General features: G+C 36.9%; 1 protein-coding gene across 1 annotated transcript in view; it reads right to left on the bottom strand.

Moving 5' to 3' along the window:
- LOC134665731 (cardioacceleratory peptide receptor-like) overlaps window positions 1-24,791 on the bottom strand; it is a 61,875-nt gene that overhangs the window by 5,820 nt on the left and 31,264 nt on the right. The window contains exons 7-8 of the mRNA XM_063522705.1: window positions 17,818-17,909; window positions 5,182-5,362 (exon numbers count right to left, since the gene is read on the bottom strand). Coding sequence (XP_063378775.1) covers window positions 5,182-5,362; window positions 17,818-17,909 — 273 coding nt within the window. The remainder of the gene's footprint in view (window positions 1-5,181; window positions 5,363-17,817; window positions 17,910-24,791) is intronic.

The following is a 24,791-nucleotide window of genomic DNA, read 5'->3' as shown; positions in this document are numbered from 1 at the left end:
TAAATAATAAATACCCCTCATCGCTCTGGATCCTGCCTTTTCATTCCCATCATCCCTGTGAGGCTCCCCTACCTGCCCCCTCACAAACAACTGTTAAAATTGACGATGGAAAAGTGGACATTTCTACTAAGAGCACTGTTTCGGACTAATTGCGGTCCCTAGGGCACTAAACTGCACTTTAGCTATGCACTTCATGGATCGTAAACCGGCTCTCAGTTATCTCTTTACTAGAATACTTTTATTTATTTATTATTACTATTTATATGAGCCTAGAGTGTCCCACTGCTGGGCAAAGGCCTCCCTCCTCCCTTTCCACGTATCCCGGTTTTGACCCGTCTCCCACCAGTTCCTATCAAAGGCGTCAAGGTCATCTCGCCAACGCCGTCGAGGTTTGCCGCGACCTCGGGTTTGATGTGGGACCCAATTGGTTGCTGTTTTTGCCCACAAGTCATCCGATCACAATACTTTTACTGGCGTATAAATGAGCTTGAAGGAACATGAATAATATAGAGTGGATTATTATGATATTAAGAGTGTTTTTTTGTTTGGCCCTAGGTTGACTGGTAGAGAAATATAAAATATATATTCCGAAAAATATATGACGGTCGGCTTTTCTGTTTAGCCATAAAAAATGTGATAAGTTAATTAATCTTGTACAATCTTAATGTATTCTTTTCTCCAGTTGCTGCATTACCGAAATTTATTTTAAGCTTAGTATAAATTACTAGTCTTATTATGCCTTTTTCTACAAAAAAAGTCAACAAAGCATTCAGATGAATCAGAATGCTCATTTTTTGAACTTGTTTGATTGAAAGTAAAAACAAAACAACCTTCAATCTTTGAGCCCCTTTAACAAGGAGTATTGAAATGTTACGAAACTCTTCAAAGAAGTATGATGTATGAATTTCATTTCATTAATTTTACGTTTGTGACTATTAATATACGAAGTTACAAGACAATATAAAGTTACAAAGAAAGATGCATGTTTACCGATTTTATACCGAAATGTAAGGTCTCAGGAATATTATATAACGAAAGTATTTTTAAAAGTAGGTACCTAGTGTACAGTCATCAGCAATAATATGTTACACAACGAAGGCCGCAAAAATATCTGACATGAACTTATTTGTAGTGCAATAAGAGCGAGTCACACAGTTTTGGGGCGTTGGTGTGTTACATATTATTGGTGGTGACTGTACCTACATATAAATTATAAAACTGTTTTTATAAAGTGCTGTGTACCGTAGCGTATAACTTTACTCTAAATTATACAGTGATTTAGTTTTTACTGTCAGACTGTATACATTTTGTTCGTATGAATAAAATAAAAAATAAATATTTTTCTAAAGTGGTGCAAAATACAAAAAAAAACTTTATGATTTCGTTATTTATTTAAACATTGTTAAAAATAGAATATCATTCATGTTCATTTAAGCAGATGCAAAAATTTTATGAAAACTTATTAAATAATTATACCTATCATATTAAGCTAATTTTACGGTTTTGCGGTTGTGTGTTCAAATATTTACATATTTTTGATAAGATACTTTTATATCACTTTGTGCCTTTTGTAAAAAAGCAATTGATTACCTCTACAAAAAACACACAACTATGAATAGTAAATGGATGTCTATGGGCAAAAAAACGCCTTTTGGCATGATATCAGTTCATTAATTAAGAAAGATAAATACCTATTTATTCATGCTCTATTTATTACATATGGGTTTTATCGCTGTGCCCGTGACCCAAAATATATCTTGAATGAGCTACCTACTCTGCTTCATCTATTTGGGCCCAGTAATTAATCATCTCGGTCTCATTTATGTCAAATACTGCTTTCAATGTGCTATCATATTAATATCACTGCTGGGCATAGGCCTCCTCTCATGCGCGAGAGGGCTTGGACTATAGTCCCCACGCTAGCCCAATGCGGATTGGAGGCTTCACATACACCTTTGAATTTTTTCGCAGATGATGCAGGTTTCCTCACGATGTTTTCCTTCACCGAAAAGCTAGTGGTAAATATCAAATGATATTTCGCACATAAGTTTCGAAAAACTCATTGGTACAAGCCAGGATTTGAACCCGCGACCTCCGGATTGAAACTCGGACGTCATATCCACTCGGCCACCACCGCTTCTGCTAACATATTATTAGTCCAGTATAAATACGGTTGCAATCATTTTACCAAAAAGGTAGGTAAGTAAATAGGAAAAATGATTTTTATTTCAGAGAATCAAACGTAACAATATTTTTGCCTAAAATCAGTAAAAAGCGAAAAAAATAATCAAGTAAATCTAATAAATCTACAAATGTAGACAAATGTGTAGTAAATTAGTAATAAGTAGTATCAGATGCTTATTACACGTCCTAGAAAAGAAAATTATTTTCATAAAAATCCTATAGAATAACATTTTGTAATAGGTGCATACATAGGTACTTGTGCCAGAAACCATATGTGACGTCCTACGGGTAAAGGTACCTTAAGGCGGTTGGCGCTTACGCTATTATTAACGCCGCTCCAATATTATTGCGGCGCTATGCGACGTAAGCGCCGGCCGGTAAGGTACCTTTTTCTGTGGAACGTCACATATGACGATATTTTTGTTGGAGTTCAGTTCGTGCAAAAGAAAAATAGAAGAAAAATGGGCAAAAGTGTGGTTGATTCACCTAAATACGACGGTGATTGACCAATTATTAGTTATTGAGTGTTCAGGATTAGTCCTGCTCACGTCTCATGAATCATCCTGTTATAGTATTACAATCCGTTACGGGTATATCCATCAGCTATGTAGGTACCTATTATTCGATGAGTTCCAATTCGCCATGCTTCCTGTCCGTAAAATGACTGGAGCGTAATTACAAATTCCGTCGAAACATCTTTGTAACTCTGAATCCATTCAAAAGCCTGTTTGTAAATGGACTTATTTAGCAGACAACATTGCTATCAGCTTTGTTAATATTTTGTATTTATGTTGATAAATTGAAAGTGATAATTAATTAAGTTTCAAAACAAAATATTTAGCAATTTCACGGGAAAGGCGGAAGGACTAAGTTCAGAGCTTTAAATCTGGAATTAATAATTCATCCGTGAGTTAGTAATTAATTATCATGAATTTTGAATAATTGCTAGAGCCGCTAATTAGTCAAAGGGAGGCTGAAACTAGGGAAAATTAAGCATGTCTGCGTGTCACGTGTTCAATTATGGAAATATCTATGTCGTCTTACGTCTAACCATACTAGTACGGATGTAAGTAGTGCATAATTATTTTCCATCGTATTTTCACGGAAACGAACGAACGTGTCTTGCTATTTCAGTCAGTATCGGTACAAAAAGTACTGAGGTTGACTGAAGTAGCATGACAAATACGAACGCTTCCGAGAAAATATGATAGCAAACAATTATGCACTACATCTGTACTGGTTATTACTAAAAAAAAATCGTTCTTTGTGAGTTGGTGGATGTGTAATGTGTATTGGTAAGTTATATTAGGTCTCTTCTTCCTCGCGTTATCCCGGCATTTCGCCCTGGCTCATGAGAGCCTGCGGTCCGCTTGGCAACTAATCCCGTGATTTGACGTAGGCACTAGTTTTACAAAAACGACTGCCATATCTGTCCTTCCAACCCAGAGGGTAAACTAGGCCTTACTGGGATTAGTCCGGTTTCCTCACGATGTTTTCCTTCACCGAAAAGCGACTGGTAAATATCAAATGATATTTCGTACATAAGTTCCGAAAAACTCATTGGAACGAGCCGGGGTTTGAACCCGCGACCTCCAGATTGCAAGTCGTACGCTCTCACCGCTAGGCCACCAGCGCTTCAGGTAAGTTATATTAGGTATTGAAATAAATCAAATCAGTTAACTTGGTAGTATGCCTGAAAGCACAGCTCTTGCATGCATTACTGGAACAACTTTGATAATAAGACTAAATGTTGATTCGTCAAAAAGCAGATTTTTTATTATCTTTGGTATCGTGCCAAAAATAAAACCACTCCATATAAGTTTAGCTGCAAAAGTTTTTGTCATAAGACTTTATAAAATTGAATTTGTTTTCGCTCTCTTTGTGTCGTCAACAATTAAATTGGAGAAAAGCGTGTGGAAGACACATACTAATGACTTATCAGCCTTATCACTGCAATAGGAAAAATAAAAGAAAAAAATATAAAATTAATGAATATCAAGCTGCCTACTGCCCTTGAAGAGAAAGTAGGTCAAAGCGTCACTAGTAAGTGATTGAAGGATGTTTCATTCCTCGTAGTGGACCCTATTTGTATTATTTCTGAAACTTACTGCGGAAATATTTGTTGTTTATTGTGCCTAAACAATTGGTTGTATTTTGTGTCTAGGGATACAAGTCTTATTATAAAAATACTGATATATTCCTTAAATATGGGTTTCTTTTGGTTTTAACGGTAGGTAATTTTGAAAACGTTTGTGAAAATTATTTCCGAACACCCCTGTACATAGCTAGGGAACTTTCGTTTAGACCGTTTGATGTAGATGATGATGATATCGCGGATACTTCTTTTATTATGCTAAAGATGACGATTTAAAATATATGGAGATACCTACTCTAAAAATTACCGCATGATTTCCTTAGCTCACGTTCTCTAATGATGGGCTTAATCCAGGAGTGTCATGGTATTTAGAACGTACATAATTATAACATAGATGATATGAATGATGATATTGAGGATAAAGAAAATAAAGATGAACACCGAAGCATAATACTTAAGCTAGATGATGGAACTGATAACGCTAAGAAAAAAAAATGACGAAGCCTGTTGCGGATATCATCATTGGTTTGTTTTGGACGAAGCATGTTGCGGATTTGCATTTGTAGCCACCTGACGAAGCCTGCGTTGTGGATATCCTAATTAAAAAAAAACGCTAAAATATAAATATGAATAATTATAGAATCGCCGCCTAAGTAGTACCCATAGTACAAGCTCTGCTTAGTTTGGGGTTAATAAGTTGATCTGTGAAAATTTGTTCCCAATTATCTATAAATCTATCTATATTAGACATTTAATTAAGATAGATGATACAATTGGAGGTATGATTGCAAGGTATGATATACATGCATCAATGGTTTTGCAAAAGAAAATACTAAGGAAAAACGGAAAACGGACCTTGGTTTTTGAGGTAAAGGTGATAAACGCAAAAATAAAGAACTTACCTTAAACTGAGGAATATCCTGTTGGAGAATATGAAGTAGATGACGGGGTTGGCCGCGGAGTTGAGCGGCGCGAGGCTCTGGATGAGGGACGCGATGGCGACGTTGGCCTGCGTGTCTGGCACGTAGTCGTATACTTGGAGCAGGTCGAAGATCATGTATGGGGACCAGCAGAGCACGAACACTAGGAAGAGAATTTTGTGGTTAGTCAGAGGTTTGTATTTACAAGCTTTTATTTAACTTGTAATATCCGTAAGAAAATATTTGGAATCACTTAATTCATAACATTCGTAATAGACTATAAATATTGGTTAAAAATTTTAAGAAGTTATCCTATGTCTTTTATTTGAGAAAATCCACTTGGTGTAAGAAAATTATCTTTAGAATGGGTAAAAGAAGCATTCTTCTGTAATGTTACAGCGTATTTTTTTGTGTTTTCTTTGATTTCATTGCTCAGTTACCGTTGATTGTGATACCATAATCTTGCATTATAATTATAGATACTTGAGCATTATACCCCGCCACACATTAAAATGAAATATACGGCGAGTTCTATGAGACACTAAAGGTGAAGCATTAGAAACTATGAAGGTTGCCAAGTTTGGCACAATAACTGTCAAAAGTTTAAACTGTTTATTATCATTTTGAGCCCTTGGCAAATTCGTTTGGATATTATGTTCCTAATGAGGTTTTCAGTTATGGATGTTCAAGTTTGACCTCAATTGTATTAAAAGTCCAGGTCTCAAAATTGACTTGTTAGGACTTTTATTTAATAAAATCTATGCATAAACGCATTAAGTTCTTAGATTTAACGACAAAATATTTTATGGCGATATTTCCATGAGTCAACTCCCAGAACCATAAAAATCATAATAAACTGACCCTTCGACATTATAATGCATAAATGTTCGCCATAAATTTCTAACACTATAAATTACTCCGGTGGTACTAACCAATCTATTTCGACTAACGAAAATAGTAGGTAACTCAGCAGCTAGAATACTAAATGGGAAGCTATAAATTACCTGGGCGACAAGTCACCCATTTAGTTTTTCGGTCACTCGATTTATTATATGTCATTAGTGCGTACTACCTATAATTCGTACGGTAGTCTCCTATAATCATGACAAATAGAAATGATGAATTTAATGTTAAGCAGGCCACTGACGAGCCTTCCAAAATAATGCCGTTACAGTGGATTCATCCAAATGGACGGCATCCTAATATTAAACATTGTACGTTTTTGACATTCACGATCGATTTTGGATTGCATCCACGCTATTTGGACTGTTGGAAGGCTCGTCAGTGGCCATCTTTATGCTAGATGATTAAAAAAAGTTCCAGGAAACTGGCAGTTTTTCAGTGCACATTACAATAGTTAGTGATTTGGATACTTCTTCTAAGACTTGTATAATACACATTTACAACAGTAGAATAATGACCAATAGAATGAATGATAAGTATTAAAGTACGGAAATAATTATTTTTAAATGTTTACAGGACCGCATAATCTAAAGTTCTAAACTCAAACGATTTTTTTTTATGTAGAAGTTATTTGAGAAGACATCATTGACTATTTAGGGAGAAAACTCAAAAATATTGCGACGTACTTTTGATTTTAATAAAAATTATAAATAAATGTCTCGTAAAAAATAAACTTGATGTAATAGAAACACCTAGACGATATTTTGGGATAAGTATCAGAAATATTGTGAGTCAAATTGTTGGTTTTAGAAATATCTAATGCTGCAGTCGTTAAGGGAACAACTGTCCAATACACACTTGTTCATTATACATACATCCAATGGGACAGTTTCAGACATGATTTTTTGATAAATTTCTTAATACAATTTTCTAAACCCTCGCCAAAAAGGTCGCCGTTTATTATTTATGCAAATGCAAAACTGACAGATTCCCCAAAACTCCCGACGTTTTAACGCGTCTAACCTTTTATCTAAACAGTGTTTATGGCCCATCCGATAAAGTTTCATGGGACTTCCATTCAAAGTTCGGTCAATGACTCCGTTATGGGACGTCTAGGTACAGTCAACTTAAGATATATTGAGACGGTATTATTTATAAGCCTATTTATTACCCAACAATACAATGGGTGTAGTACAGGATTCTTTCGACAGTATCTCGCCCGTGCGTTAGACTACCTACCCATCCCTCTCTAATTAATACGGTTTTTTTTTTTATTATTATGAATGGGCTTACTCATGGCCACAGACTAGCCGAGGCGAGGGTTAGCAAAAAATGGCTAGTCTATGTCGTCACAACATACTGTCGCACCGCTCCATTTATTAAAATTTTCGTTCGTTTCGTTCTTTTCCTCTTGGCTCCGGTTATTAAAATTTCAAGGCATTTTATACAGAATGTATAATGTCCCCATCATCTTCCCGTTCGATTTACTTTGATCCCATGGCATCTTAGACCAATTTATTAGCCATTTTGATCACACCCTTTTCCATGCATTATTTAAGTTTTGATTCGCTTTTTCTATCACCTATTGTAATATTGGCCTGGCCTTCCTGATCAGAGGGTCTACCGTGAACAGCTAAGTTCGCAAATTGCGGGCATCAGTCTCTGTCACTCTAATTATGGCTAAATTGGAGTAAAAGAGAAATACCTACCAGGACCGATTTTAATTGAGCGATCTTCAAATCTACATCGTTAGTTAAAGTATTTAGTTAGGTATATATTTACTTCTATATATCGTCGTCTAGTACTCACAACGTAAGATTAATGATTTATTTTGGACTAGATTTATTTGTACAATATAATTATGCTACTCTCATAATATTAATTTTATATATACAAGTATCCAGGGACTTAAAAGCCCGGCTTAAACGATAAGGAAAAAAGCTATAATACTTAATCACAGCAGAGTACTTACATTAGCGGAAATTTAAAAATAAATGAACATCTTAAGGATCTCAAATTAACAACGCCCACAATATTTTGTCAGTTCAATCGTTTAGATTACTTACAAATATATATTTTCCGTTTTTCGAGCACTCTTATTCAAAAGCCTTTCAAAAATCACTTTGTTTTGGCAAATGTTTCATATTATCCAGTTGTAACAGTATATTTGTCATCTGTCCGTGTCAGTATTAGAACATTATGTGACATGTCCTATCGTGCAGAATCATGTTCAACATCATGTCATGCCATTAGTGGACGTGTTTATGCGAGAGCGCTTGTAGCTTCATAGCGTTTCAGATTTGATATTTTCCATATGGTGGCGACATTTGGTTCCGTCGCATAAAAAAGGAATATTATTTTTACGATCATCATCATATTTTTTAATTTTTTCATGCTAAGGAAATAATTCTTAATGGTTTCTACATTAAAGATGATGATTTATGCTAAAATGAAAGGGTAAGGTGCAGTAAGACTAACATAGTTTATTTCGCTCGGTTTTGCTTATACACAGAGTACGAGAATTCCATACAAGTGATAGTCTTACCCACAGACAAAACAACCTCCAGACTGTGCATAGTCGCGCTACCCCCTCTGCCACGCATACGGTAATTTTACTGCATGTTCGAGTCGAAAGTGTCTTTGTGTGACGAATTAGAGAATGTGAATGAATTAGAGACTCACTAGATATGAAATAGTAAAGATATGTGACGTTTCACTGCAAAAGGTACCTTATGGCGGCTGACGTCGCGATTCGGGAAATGAATTAGATATTCACTAGATATGAAAAAGTGAAGATATGTGACGTTCCACGGAAAAAGGTACGTTATGGTAGTTGGCGCTTACGCTATTATTAACGCCGCTCCAATATTATTGCTGCGCTATGCGACGTAAGCGCCAGCCGCCATAAGGTACTTTTTCTATAGGACGTCACATATCTTTACTATATCGTGTCTAGTTTATCTCTAATTCATTTCCCGAATCCCGCCGCGTGTCTTCGAACGAACCAATCACGGCACGGGACTTCGCTCACCTCGTCCCGAGCCCCCCCCCCCCGCATTTTTGGCATCATCGGTTGCATGAAATAATTGCTCTAAACTCGGTCTAGAGGATTCCTTGTCTATGGTCTTATCCCACCTTACCTTATGACAGTTTATGGACATTCAATTAATCATATTCCTCTCACTTCTATTATTAAAGAGCCCTCGTACGGATTATTGACTTCGATTATGGCGCGTCGTAATAAATCTCTGTAGTCATTCATCTTCGTGCAGGTCTTAAATTCCGTATAATTTATCCATGTCAAACCTACAATAATGTATAATTGCAATTCGAGTTTTAGTTATCCGATCTGTTTTCGGTTGTGAGACGTTTTTGGTTTAAGAAATATCACTTTTGCTTTTGACACTGACAGAACGGTTTCATATCGGAATACTCGAACTGGTCTATAAACTAGTAATGTAGCTATAATTATTTCTAATAATTAAGATCTGAAAGAGTATGGGCCCAATTCGGATTTTGAAATAGACATCTTTTAGACATTACCAAGATACGATAACGATATGTTTAAGATCTATATCCTGTCATATTTGACATTGTGCGATTGTGGAGATACTCTTGAACGATTTCCACAGGATATGACTTAGAGATCCAATTCACTTCCAATAGATATTACTCTATCTAACGTTAAAGTGACATTGGTTGCCCGAATTGCGCTGCAAAAGAGAACTAGTTGATATCTAAACTATAACGTATCTAGAATGGATCTAGTACGTGTCGTCTCTTGTGAATATCTTGAAGTGCGAATACGGCAGTAGGTAATTTGACGTATACTTGAGAAATACTTTAGAAACTTCTTACACAAACTTTAATTATTTTTGACGTGATAACGTCTTATAAATTGATGAACACTGGTAGCATGCACGAAATAGTGTCACGTTGTGGACGGATCTCTGTGGTAACGTGGACAGATCTCCATGGTAACGTTACGTAATGGTAAAGTTTTCTTATCGACGTTATCACGCAAAATAAAATTATTGTCCGTAAACCGACTTTACAGACAACCATATTTTTAATGAGTTATAGTTAATGTATTTGTATTTTCATGCTTCTACTCCTTTGCACTATAGTATTTTATTATATTTAATTCCATAGGAATGTTATAAACGTACCAAATTCTAATTTTACCTTGGCACGCTCTTGTTTTTGGTCAGCGAATTTTAAATCAAGCAAAGACATTTCACTGCGGGCTAAAAGCTTGTCAGTAAAGTTGGCAAGAGACGAGATTTTAAGAAATATAGGAAAATTTTATGTTTTATTGACGCAAACAGTTCTGTGAAACATGTCAAGTAAACAAACAGTTTTAAGGCGAATAAGGTAAACGTATACTGGTGCTCGACATGCTAATGCCCAATAAATGACAGTTTGCTGTCACCTCTATTGACCATGACTTAAGTTTCAAGATAATTTTAATTTTACTGGTGTGATCCTCCACAGCCGGACCACCTCGTCCGATTGCGCTCAGTTTTTAATGGCAAAATGTACCTCTAATGTACTTCATGTACCTCGTCGGAAATTGAACGTACCTCTGTAGTTTGGCAGATATATGCGTTTAAAAGGGGTCCGGCTGGGGAGTAAAATCTGCAGCCGGACCACGCCTGGATCCGATCATATCTGTTATTTTGAGATATAATTTAAATATCAGATGAATGTACCTGTTACGTACCTCCGAAGAAATCGTTTTTTTATTTAAAAAATGGTCTCATAAATGAATTTTCATACATTTCATTTTTTGAGTATACGCGTAAGCGCCTGTCAAAAAATAATAGCAACATAGTAGAAAACAAACGTATTCAATTGGGTGGGGCTCCCATGCAACAAACGTGATTTACTTTTCCTCTTTGTGCGTAATTTATAAATAAATATTAAGTATACGGACATTCTTATAGTAGACCGGCCAGCGAAAGAAAAGTGTTCTAGAAATCGATTTCCGCTCATGTCGTCCGGGATATGGGTGAATATGGTATCAATGCATTCAGTGTATTTAATGCCTTGAACCCAAATATATGAGATGACAAGCGCGAAAGTGGTGGGGATAATTGCTGTGACGTCATAAAGTCGGCAGTACAAATATATAACGTACTGTAACATTTTCAATACTTGGTCTAACAAATTATTAGAAAACGTTAAAAAATTTCACAAACCACAGTTGACTTCGAACTGCTATAAATTGAAAATGGCTGAATGGATTAGTCCAAAATACATACCAAATGACTGTGAGTATCCTTTACATAATGTTAAAAAATGATTAACCAGATATATAAAAAAATAAGAAAAGTATATCAAGTTGGAAAAAAAGTGTAGGTCTCACAGTGTTTTATAGAAGCCAAAAAAGTGACATCCTCATTTTATTGCAAATTACTGAAGTTTAGATCATTACAAATGCGAGACTAAAATTCCCGCGTGTCCAATTTGCGTAGTTTTTGTGTAATAATTTTTTGAAAATCGTGTTTTAGGCACCCGGATATAACGAAAAACTTAAAAAAAATTGCATATCGTTTTATGAACTTTCCGTTGTTTAGTATTATTGGATAAACCGTTTGAAGACGCAAATTTAGAGGCAATTGTGACATCTCTAGGTATATTGGTTACAAAGATATTAATGAATTTATTGTTTTTGGTTTTTATTTTTTTTCTTCCATGTTCCGCCGTAGTAGGAGCCCATATTTGTATGGCAGCTTCATTTATACGTCTTCTATTTACACTATTTTTTACAAGACCTAATTCCGTGGAAGATTGAATTTAAAGCCAAAAATTTTCGGTCAGGGCTTCCAATATCCGGGTTCAGCCGGATATAATATTAACGCTGTATACACAGTATAGCACTTTTATGGGTGGTAAAAACAAACTTTAATATGTTAATAAAAACCTACACATATGAAATAATAAGTTTTTTTAAGATTTAGTAATTTATTAGCTATAGATAACTTACAAATTCTTCCTCTTTATAATTAGGGTAGATAATATTTACATTTTGGTCGTTAGCTGTATGACAGTCAACTACAAAGAGACGTATACACTTTTGGACCTCATTACCATGCAGTAAGGTGAAACACTGCTGTATATATCTGTTTTTAGTCGGGTCATCATTTTCTACTTCGAGGCTCTCTGCCCCATCTTGCACCTCGTAATAACTGTCGTCTGGACAGAACTCGGATGTTGGTGTTGGGGTTTCCTCCTGAGATTCCTGTGCCTGTGGTGATTGCGGTGCTTTCAATAAAGCTACTGCGGCAGATGGTAGGGGACGTTTTTTAATATATTTTATTCTCTGTGACATCTGTTGTTTGGAAATTACTGGATCTGATGAGACTAGTGCTCTGTGAAACAAATCAGACATTGTTTTTATCCTATCCGATTTCCGAGTATGGTGTTCTCGATCGTGACGCCAATATTTGTTCCGTAACTCTGCTGCTTGCTCGGAAAGCATACCAACTGGAACAGACGAGTTTCGAATGATTGCAGCGCCATGGGCCAAAATTTTATGTATGGTGACTGTCATAGGACACCATTTGTAAGTATTGACATATTTTTGGACTAGTTCTTTACAAAAATTGCCAAACTTCTCTGCGTCTATTGGAAGACCACTCGACAATACAACTAGAACTGTGTGGGGATCGTCCAGAAGCCACTTCTCTAAGCCAAGGATGTTTGCAAATGCTTCACGATGTTTGTCAGACAAAACTGTTCTCGCGGTATTGCCGTCATTAGTAGTGCCACTATTGAAACGTACTGCCCTAAATTTAAATTCCAATTATTAAATGTTTAAAAATTAAATTAAATAAAGTTAGGGTCAAGTACGAGTTGGGGTTGCACATTGAGGACCCGTGTCATCGTACACTGTATGACATGGTAAAAATTTTTTATACCCTTCGTGTGCGAACCCGACTCTCACTTGCCTGATAGGTACTTACTAAATCAGTTCTCGAAGCAGTGGGATCACATTTTCTTCCATATGAAGTCGAAACCAGATATCCCCAAGAAAATGGCGTATAAATAAAAATACCGAAGTGCCAACCCTAGCGGCCGGATAACCCGGATATAGTGTTTCGATGATTACTTGAATGTTTCACGGAATTAGGTCTTGTAAAAAATAGGGTGGATAGAAGACATATAAATGAAGCTGTCATACAAATATGGGCTCCTACTACGGCGGAATATGGAAGAAAAAAAATGAAAACCAAAAACATTAAATTCATTAATATCTTTATAACCAATATACCTAGAGAAGTCACAATTGCCACTAAATTTGCGTCTTTGAATGGTTTATCCAATAGCACTAAACAACGGAAAGTTTACAAAATAATTTGCAAATTATTAACGTTTTTCGTAAAATCCGGGGGCGTAAAACACGATCTTCAAAAATTTATTATACAAAAACTATGCAAATGACTAAAATGAAATGAAAAAGACTATGCTAATGAAGTACAGTATGCGACCTCACCCAGGCAGCTCTTCGGATCGTAGAACGCTGGTGTAGAGATTTTGACCTATCAGTTAACCCCACCAAAACAGAAATGGTAATGTTCACCAATAAAAGGGCACTTGGCAACTTTACCAGACCAACACTCTTCCAGACTGAGCTACAGCTGACCGACGAAGTTAAGTACTTAGGGCTTACGCTCGACAGTAAACTCAACTGGAACAATCACATCAACAAACGCATAGACAAGGCGGGAGTAGTCTTCTGGCAGTGCAGAAGGATGATTGGTAAGAGGTGGGGACTCAACCCGAAAATTACCCTTTGGCTCTATAAGACTATAATCCGCCCCCTACTCTGCTACGGTGCTCTGGTTTGGTGGCCAAGAACAAACCTAGGCAACGTACGAGACAAGCTACAAAGACTCCAGAGGCTCGCATGCGCGGCCACCACTGGCTGCACGAGGTCCACTCCGACTGCAGCCATGGAGGTCATGCTAAACCTTTCACCGCTGCACCTACACATACAACAAGAGGCCAGTCTCTCAGCGGTAAGGTTACGAACCCTCAATATATGGTCTAACACCACAGGAGCTCTTCACACAGCATGCCTGGAAAAAGTATACAGCGAATTTCCAGTGCTCATGGCGGGCACGGATCGAATTCACAAACAAGCCATCTTTGACAAAAGGTACAAAATACAATTATTTGAGGACGACAACTACGAAGGACTCAATCCCCGGGAGCTGAGAATCTTCACTGATAGGTCCAAAACAGACAGCGGATCAGGCTCTGGAACCTTTTCAGAAGACCTGAACATGTCAATCACCACTCCGCTAGGAGCCCATAACTCGGTATTCCAGGCTGAGTGCATGGGCATCATTAACGCGGCGGCTGCCATCACTGCAAGGAAGGTAGTAGGATCCTCCATCCGCATACTCTCCGACAGCAGAGCAGTCTTAATGGCCCTAAAAAGCCATATAGTCACATCCAAACTTATACACGAATGCCACGAACGACTAATGGAGGTATGTCAGAACAATAAGATCACCTTACAATGGATCAAAGGACACAGTGGATCCCGAGGTAACGACGCCGCGGACGAGCTCGCCAGACAAGGATCGGGTGCGGGGGCGATAGGCCCGGAACCGATCCTCCCGATACCGTTTAGTAAGGTACGCTCAATGCTGCTGGCACGTACAGGGAAACTACACACAGAACACTGGCTAAACCAAACTGGATGCAGACAGGCCAAGCAGGCCATGCCTAGCATGAACGGTAAGCTCACAAGGGCGCTCCTTCAACTAGGAAAGGTTCGACTGAGTATGGTAACCAGTGTCATAACAGGTCATGGACTTTTTAACAAACATCTTTTTATAACAGGTGTCACAGACAGTCCCCTATGCCGTGGATGCATGGAGGAAGAAGAAACAGCCTCTCACGTGGTGTTGGAATGCAGCGGATTGGCCCCATACAGGGCAAAACATCTCGGATCCCCGAGTGACCTCCCCGAGGTCCTACTCAACATCAAAGGTTTGATAGGATTCCTCGAGGAGCTGGGCTGGCAAGACTAGCCCACCCCCTATCACGCAAAATAGGCGCAAGACGTCGAGTTGCGGAAAATCGCCCGAGCTACAATACAATACAATGCTAATGAAAAAGACTACTAACTAAATTCGTGTCGGTTTAAAACACTCCCTATAACCACCCACATTTGTATCTAGTTGACACGTTAGACGACTTTTGTTTTCTACTATGTTGCTATTATTTTTTGACAGGCGCTTACGCGTATACTCAAAAAATGAAATGTATGAAAACTCATTTATGAGACCATTTCTTAAATAAAAAAATGATTTCTTCGGAGGTACGTAACAGGTACATTCATCTGATATTTAAATTATATCTCAAAATAACAGATATGATCGGATCCAGGCGTGGTCCGGCTGCAGATTTTACTCCCCAGCCGGACCCCTTTTAAACGCATATATCTGCCAAACTACAGAGGTACGTTCAATTTCCGACGAGGTACATGAAGTACATTAGAGGTACATTTCGCCATTAAAAACTGAGCGCAATCGGACGAGGTGGTCCGGCTGTGGAGGATCACACATTTTACTGTCATAAAAATATTTACAGATAGATAGAAAACAATTAGTACATTTTTGTACTCTACGGATGTATTGGGTCAAACAGATCACTGTGTTACGTTCTTTCCTGTGGACATACACAAAGTTAAGGGCTATAAAGATTAATTTTCTTATTTAACCCTTATCCACGTAAAAAGGTCCTCCTTTTAATTACAGAACTATGATAAAATCATTACTTACATGCCCACAAGCTGTTAACTATTGCCCACAGGAGAGAAAACTAGCGTGTTCGCGCGAACTGTACATTTTTCTCCCCTGTGGGCAATAGTTAACAGCTTGTGGGCATGTAAGTAATGATTTTATCATAGTTCTGTAAATAAAAGGAGGACCTTTTTACGTGGGTTAGGGTTAAATAAGAAAATTAACCTTTATAGCCCTTAACTTTGTGTATGTCCACAGGAAAGAACGTAACACAGTGATCTGTTTGACCCTATTATAGAGTGCAACTTTTTCAAAAACTCGCTTACCTATCTAACATAATAGTATTTCTCTTAAATTATTACTTTTTTCTTACTAAAAAGTTACCGTTCTTGTTTTAACACCCCACACGCTACGAGTATATGTATATCATAAAGAAATGTCAAACTTACTTTAGTGAACCTGACACTTGGGCAAATAAAGAGTTTGCTACGACACAACAAAGTGACATTTATTTGACATCTAACTGTGCCTTTTCAAAGGTATAAGATGCCTCGTATTTCACGTTACTCTTCGAGCAACACGGAAGGGAGGCGGCATTCGCACTATTTCCCCTCTGCCGAGGTACAAGATTAGTGCGTCAATTTAATCTAGCGCGGGTAATAAAACTAGTTGCACTTGGATTTTTCACTAGACCGAGTCCAGACGCGTGCGTGAACACTGCTGCACAAAAATGCCTGTTTGCTCGGTTTTTTGTTATAAAAAGAGGTCGGGGACATCAAATTTACAAAAAGAAAGTGTTACATTTCACATGTATTTTTTTTTTACATATCATACGTTAAATTACATTTAAATATAATTATTATATTTTAGTCTCAAGTAATTGTTGGATTTATCGATTTTGCTCGCTCAGTACAAATTGCGGATCGGTCGAGCGACAAATCCGACTTCTCATCTCTCAGAATACAATGACATACTTCAACGAAAATGTATTAGTGTGCGTGTTGTGACACTAGTCACTCGTCCGTACACAAAAAGAGATCGAGGTTTGCAAGATTTGTCTTTGACGTGTGTCATTTTCTATGTATTTGTGTCGTCATTACAGATTGGATTTTGTATGTAAGTGTGTGAGAAATGCGACTGTGTGCACCTTTCCCCCCGCGAAAAAGGCAGAAAGATTTGTACGGCGAGATATCGCTTGGGCCCCTCCCTTCCGACATGTCGGAAGCCGGTGTTGCTCGTAGACGTTACTACTCGTATACTAATGGTTTGAAACCTTAGAGCATTTAGTAATCGCAAAAAGAATAGATAGTATAGAGGGGTCCTGTCATAGTAAATGTTGTAGTCACTGTAAATTTACTGCCATCTATCGACACACGACTATAACTCAAAATAAACACGTATAAAATTATCAAAAAAATGAATATACAGGGTTACTTTTTTACCGGTACAATAAATTTAACCACATCATTGGTATCGATAATAGATCACATTGCACAAATAATTTTTTTTTTTATTTTATTTCGCATCAATTAATTTATCCTTCACCAATTTAGTAACTTCTGGTTGCACTAATTACAAGGTGTCAACGGTATGAAATCGCGCGCGATGACGTAAACAAACAGTTGCCAGTTCGTGCGTTTGCTAATTGATGCGTAACATTTTCTAGTACTTTAGCGGAAAAGTTCGGGCATTGGTATTTTTGTTTTTTTGTTCCTTAATAGTAGTAACAAAGAATGCTGGTATTTTTTATTTTTGGCAACAATTACGTATGTTGATTTATTGTACTGGTAAAAAAGTAACCCTGTATGATGGATAAATGATTTTATTATTTTTATATAAATTCTCTTAACAATAAAGTCGCGTCGAGATCATTTTGAACACTTGGCCCGCTTAGCAACTTCTGCTGCTGACTGTACAGATGTAACGTTATCTGTCAGTGGCTCTTTCCACTTACCGAACACGATGACGAATGTCATTTTGACAGTTTTGATCTTCGCTTTTGGGATGATGCCGCGGCTGCTAGCGCGGCGGGAGTCCAAGTCATCGCTATCTGAAAAAATAATAATAAAGTAACGGTTTTCAAAGGCTTTACAATACACGAACACATTTTCTCGTGTCACATTATTAAATATGCAAAAATAGGCATTTTCACTTAACAGTGTACCATTTACTGACTATCGACTTAAAAAGAAAAAAATGTGTTCCAAAAAATAAAACAGTTTTGTGACGCACTTTCACAAAGATACATTTTGTATAGACCGCCAAAAAACTGGCACCCAAAATTTTTATGAAAAACTGGGGACACTTTGTTTTCTTTTCTTTCAATAGTACTCATAATTCTTAGTCTAAATCTTTTTCCAAAAAACTGGTACCAATTTTTTTGTAAATCCCCAAACACATAATTAAGCGCTATATTTACACTTCAAAGGCAAAATTAAATCCTATCCCCAACTTTCGGGAAAAGAAGCAACTTTGATTTTTAGCCGGTCGCCGGTCGGTGCATGACCCACATATACGTAAGTGGCTCGGTGACCGTACCCTAACTCGACACGGCTCGTAAAGTAGGTAGTACACATCGGAGCGAAAAAGGGAGCACTAACTTGTTCATATGTGCACTGTTGTGTCAGAACATGGCATGTGTTTACTATCTACTACTGTAGTGATATAGTTGGTCAAACCAATTTGTCAGTAAATAAGAACAAAAAAAACTGGTTGCACTCCGGGAGTGCCGGCAGAAGTGAAAACTCAATGACATTGTAACTCAAAATATTAATAACAGCGTCAACTAGTGCAAAATGTCTGCAGCACTATGTATAATTGAGGTTAACGCCATCTAGCGTTATTTCGTCGCATTACTTGAAACCCTTAAGCACATCACTGTGAGTACTAGAGTTATAGTTACTAGTACCAGTTTGAGGGAAACTCACTATAGTCCGTTTTTTTTAGCATTAAAAAGAACTTCGGAGAAGTTCGCTTGTGGTTCTAAATCTGGCACTTTTAGCGGTAACAATTTGAAGTAAAATATATGTATTGACCATGCCATGCCATAATTGCCGCGACCGCTGCAGGGGACCATCGAGTGCGCCGACTTCTGGCCGAAAGGTGTCGTGTTTCGGAGGTTCCGGGGCAAACTGCCGAATCCGACACAAGAGCAGCCGATGCAACGGAGCCACGCCGTTTTGTCGACTAAATAGTGTTTAGTTTTAAGTTTATAAAATACATTAAGTATGTATGTTAGTCTGTAAGGTATTTGTAATATGGGCCTTGTTGCCTGAATTAAATTTCTAAATAAAAAAATTATAAAAAAATAATTCAATAATTATTAACAATTAACGAGCCTGATAAAAACTGTACGCTTGCTTCTGCGGAGTTCTTTCTAATGCTAAAAGAAACGAACTATAGATGGCATTTCAATAAAAAAAGAAAAACGCAATGACATTGTAAGAGTGTAAACACACGTGACGTCACGTCTTACGTCTTACGCTCTCGCGAGTTTAACATTTTTTCCCCATCACAAAAAGTGCTCAGCGCCGCTAAAGAAGTTTTCACTCCAAAAAAACTATACTCATCCTTTTCTTTTGGGTGCTATAGTACTAGTAGTACAAAGATAGTATGATTATCTCTGTCTATGTTTGAAATGAGAGTTTCATCCTGAACTGTATACTAGAATCGGAGATGTGCCCCGTCGATTTGAATCCCGCCAAAAAAATAATCTTATACAAATAACATCAAAGCTAGCAATACATAAAAACGGACCTTATCCCTCGTCAATAAGGATCTTTAATAACCTGCCGGATCACATAAAAAACGAGCAAAATCAAAATAAATTTCAAAAAGTGTTGAAACAATATCTCGTAGAAAGAGCCTATTACTCGGTCCACGAATACCTACAGAATAATAATAACTAATTACACAAATAATATTCCGGAGAAATACAGGCATCTCTCTATCTTTCGTTCCTACTCCTATTCTGTAAATGCAAATTAATGTAAATTGACATATAATAAAAATTATAATATTGTAACGAAACAAGTAGTTAATAAGTGACATATATATGTGACATCCCACGGGTAAAGGTACCTTATGGCGGTCGGCGCTTACGCTGTTATTAACACCGCTCCAATATTATTGCGGCGCTATGCGACGTAAGCGCCAGCCGCTATAAGGTACCTTTTGCCGTGGAACGTCACATATTTTGTTAATGCATGATAAATTGATGGCGACTGTACTATATCATTATTCATATCTGACGATTGTATTATATATATTTTAAAAAGCGCTGGTGGCCTAGCGGTGAGAGCGTGCGACTTGCAATCTGGAGGTCGCGGGTTCAAACCCCGGCTCGTACCAATGAGTTTTTCGAAACTTATGTACGAAATATCATTTGATATTTACCAGTCGCTTTTCGGTGAAGGAAAACATCGTGAGGAAACCGGACTAATCCCAATAAGGCCTAGTTTACCCTCTGGGTTGGAAGGTCAGATGGCAGTCGCTTTCGTAAAAACTAATGCCTACGTCAAATCATGGGATTAGTTGTCAAGCGGACCCCAGGCTCTTATGAGCCGTGGCGAAATGCCGGGACAACGCGAGGAAGAAGAGAGAGAGTATTATATATATTTTATCTGTAAGTGAATTGCAGTGCCCTCTCAGGGTTGTGTTGAGACTTAATTTATTAATAAGACCCACTGTACACACAAAGCAAGGAAATAAATAAAATGAAATGAAATGAGACAGTCTTTTGACAAACTATAGGCATTGTATAACAAACAATCGAATGTCGTGAGTATTGTTTGTGGTCAATAGACAATCCAAGTGTAAAAGCGAATCAAGATTCAAGACCAAGTGCGGGTAGTTGGAAAAGTATGTCATGTGGAGTATGTCATGCTCGAAAGAGAAAATAAAAATAAGAGCATGTTTGTCACATGAACTTGTCATGTTTCTAACATCCAACTATAAAAAAAAAAGTTAAATAAAATGAGTAAAATGACTGACCATAAATCACTCGAGGCACCCATCTAATAAACCATGGAAACAATACGTTACATAGTAAAAAGTCGTTACGCATTAATCTTATATGTTCCTTACAATAATTACCGAAACATTGAGAAATGGGTAGAATTTGTCTTGTGACAGCTAAGTAGCAAGGAATGTTTCGGTCTTTCATACAAAAACATTTGGATGTTAGAAAATTTATATTTAATAAAGTGAAAGATACCTGAATAATCTTTGTAAGTTTCCATTGAAATGTTACTATTTTAATATTCCTACAATACATAAATTATATTCATAACCAATTATGGAGCAACTTTTAAATTGTATTATTATTAAATACGCGTTTAAATTTTCATTTCATTTAGTACCTAATAATAATGTACAAGAAGTTTAAATTAATATAAAATAGTATAACCAGAAATGGCAATTATTAAACGAAAAAAGTAATTTAAAATTCTTTAAACTTATTATGGTTTCATAGCGTCCGACAGTAATTACTGAGATAATTAAAGAGCACTGCATAAATCAGATAGAATGTAAATACGTTTGTATATTATATTTGTTATTTGCATACTAAGAGGGTTCAAATGTCAGACAAATGGAAAACAAACAAGAGCTGTGACTATTGACAGCTTTGCGAAGAAAACTAATATTTGTTTGCATAGTGGAGCGCGGATTGTATCGTGTTCTATCAGTATAAAGTATAATTATACAAATTACTTATAGTGTAAGAACCTATAGCTAGCAAATATAAATTTGTACACATATTTAATCACACAACACAAAGCTGACAGTTGTGGCCTCTCCGTGACCACAGCTGGTGCAACTCTGCTGAAACATCGGAATTACAGGTAAAAACAATGAGATTATATCGCGGTAGACCCGTTTGTGAATTAAACATTAAAGATGTTGTACCATAGATATTAACCTTTTACCCGTCGTAGACTGATAAAGGTCGCAACTAAGTGCTCGGTTTACGAATGTACCCGGAAAGCTGCAGTCCGCGACGAATGGCGCCGTATTAGCAAGATCATCACTCATCGAGATTTACAATGATGACCACGACCACTCTGGCAAGAGTGTACCGACTAAGAAGAGAAGAAGACTGATATAAGACATACATAAGACAAAACTTCGTGTAACTTCGTACCGACGGTAACACGAGCCGTGCTCTGCCATGGTAAATTCTATGGCGGTTAAAAGATTAGGTAATATTAGTTATTATAATTATATGCTTCGCCAATTTCATTGTCTTTGTTTTATCTAGTCATTCTATTGATTTAAAAATAATATCTAATATTTATGCGATCACAATAATATTTAATTGGTTAAGGTGGTTCGCCTAGGTTACTCAAAACTTAACTCTCGCTAGATGGCACCACTTTTGCAAAATTTCAGATTTAATTTTTTTGTGAAATGGTCTTGGTATTTGTATACTTAAAAGTATGTTTCGCGCACTCTTTAAGTAAATATTGAACTATTAAAATAAACATTGAATACTTCATTGTGCAAAAACCACCTTTTTAATTCGACGGAGTGTTGCTGTCACGCTTTTTCCTACTATTACTCACACATGCAAACAGTGTTTCCGTGATCCTTGTAGTAGACAATTTCACACAACGTAAGTATGTTGCAATAGCGTAACGGTATGTTCGTGGAAATACGTGCAAGAGGATTGGGGTTCAAGACTGGTGCGAGTAGGTAATTTCTTTTTGTTTCTCCTTTGTGTTATCTTACCTTTAAACGAGCAATTATTAGATATATAATTATTTATTTATATATTTGGATGGTATCAGAAACGGCTCTAACGATTTCGATGAAATTTGCTATAAGGGGTTTGATCTCTTAGCTAGGTCTATGAGGAAACGCGCATTTTTGAGTTTTTATGTTTTGTAAGCTTTGGTCGGTCTCCCAGATATTCAATCTCCGCTTGGCAACTAATCCCAGAATTGGCATGCGCACTAGTTTTTACGAAAGCGACTGCCCTGACCTTCCAACCCAGAGAGTAAACTTATTTGGATTAGTCCGGTTTCCTCACATTGTTTTCTTTCACCGAAAAATAGGTATCGGTGTATAAATAGGTATCAAATGCTATTTCGTACAAAAGTTCGAAAACTCATTGGTACGAGCCGGGGTTAGAACCCGCGACCTCCGAATTGCTTTCCGCTAGGCCAGCAGCGCTTCCCCCACATACTCAGTGTTATCAGGTTTTTTAAAAATCAAAAACGATTACTTATGAAAGCAGAAGAATATAAATGATCGTATTAGATTTATAATTGTTACATATTTGCCGTAACTTATTTTTAAAATGTGTTTTTCAATTAAAAGACACGTCAAAATTGTTTACCTTATTTCTAATGCTAAAAAAACAAACTATAGTAATAATTGTGTTTTTCATTCATAGACAAAATCCATTATTTTTAACCACATGAAATTTTATACACTTCTTTTTAGGGTTCCGTACCCAAAGGGTAACGGGACCCTATTACTAAGACTTCGCTGTCCGTCCGTCCATCCGTCCGTCCGTCTGTCACCAGGCTGTATCTCACGAACCGTAATAGCTAGACAGTTGAAATTTTCACAGATGATGTATTTCTGTTGCCGCTATAACAACAAATACTAAAAACAGAATAAAATAAAGATTTGAATGAGGCTCCCATACAACAAACGTGATTTTTGACCAAAGTTAAGCAACGTCGGGAGTGGTCAGTACTTGGATGGGTGACCGTTTTTTTTTGCTTTTTTTTGTTTTTTTTTTTGCATTATGGCACGGAACCCTTCTCGCGCGAGTCCGACTCGCACTTGCCCGGTTTTTATTGCAGTGAGGATGTCCTGATTGTAAAAATCAGAGAGATTAGGAAGAGTATAATTTCTAATTATCTTTGTAAAAATAAAAGAATACGTGTAGCCCATACTTAATAATCGATTTATGATAATAAGAAAAATTAAATAAAAATAAAAAAACAATACGAAATTTAGGTGTAACAAAAATACAAAAAGTTATGTTCCAGCATACAATGACTGGGGATCGAACCGGGAATCTTCCGTTTGCAAGCAAAAAAGTGACTGTTTGCATAACACGCCATGATAGTTCTTAGCTAAGCTGACGAACTTCTCGCTTAGGTCAATTAACTACCTGTCAAATATCAGTGTCAACAAAATTGCACTAAACATGACGGCACTCCAAATTCGAGCCGTGGTCGGCCCGGCAACGTCGGAAATGGTATGGCAACGTCGCAAATGTATCTGTACACGACATTTGTGACACACACATACGTAAAATTGATGAAAAGTTAACTATGATTTTTGCATGATTTCTGTATGAAACATTGTTTTCCTGTTAATTTCGCGCAAACGAATATTCGAAAGAAGATAAATGCGGAAATATTTGTGTACTAATAGTGTGTAGTTACTTAATGAGCTTTGATTGAATTTTGTATGAAAAGCGAACCACCTTAAGTAATCATTATGAATATTATTAATATTAAATTTTATGAATCAATAAAAATAAAATGACAGTTGTTCTAAGGACATACTTAGCGAAGTTTTTTTTTTCAAGTGATAATTTCGATAGGAATCTAATTAATTTGCCTGTCGTTGCATTGCTTAACAAAAATAATTTAGACAGCTGATAGAAAGCTTTAATTAAATCCTCCCCCCTCCAACCAAACATACTTCATTTGTTGCCATTTAATATTAATTGCTATTAATGACAGCCCAAAGTGACCTCAATCAAATATTTGACCACACTGTCCAAACACAAAGCAATATTAAAAGAAAATATCAGCGCTAAAAGCCTACCCGTCTCGTAATGTCAACGGTCCCAAAATGGATGAGCAGAAAAACTAAAACGGGAATCAGGGCTATAACCGGGAAAATTGTAGTACGCAAATCGCGGGCATCTTTCTCTATCACTCTAATTACACTTTCATTGGA

Source organism: Cydia fagiglandana, chromosome 7, assembly GCF_963556715.1.
Source record: "Cydia fagiglandana chromosome 7, ilCydFagi1.1, whole genome shotgun sequence".
In the NCBI taxonomy this organism is placed as follows: Eukaryota; Metazoa; Arthropoda; class Insecta; order Lepidoptera; family Tortricidae; genus Cydia; species Cydia fagiglandana.
The sequence above is the reverse complement of the archived record's forward strand: the minus strand, read 5'-3'. Positions and strand labels throughout refer to the sequence as shown.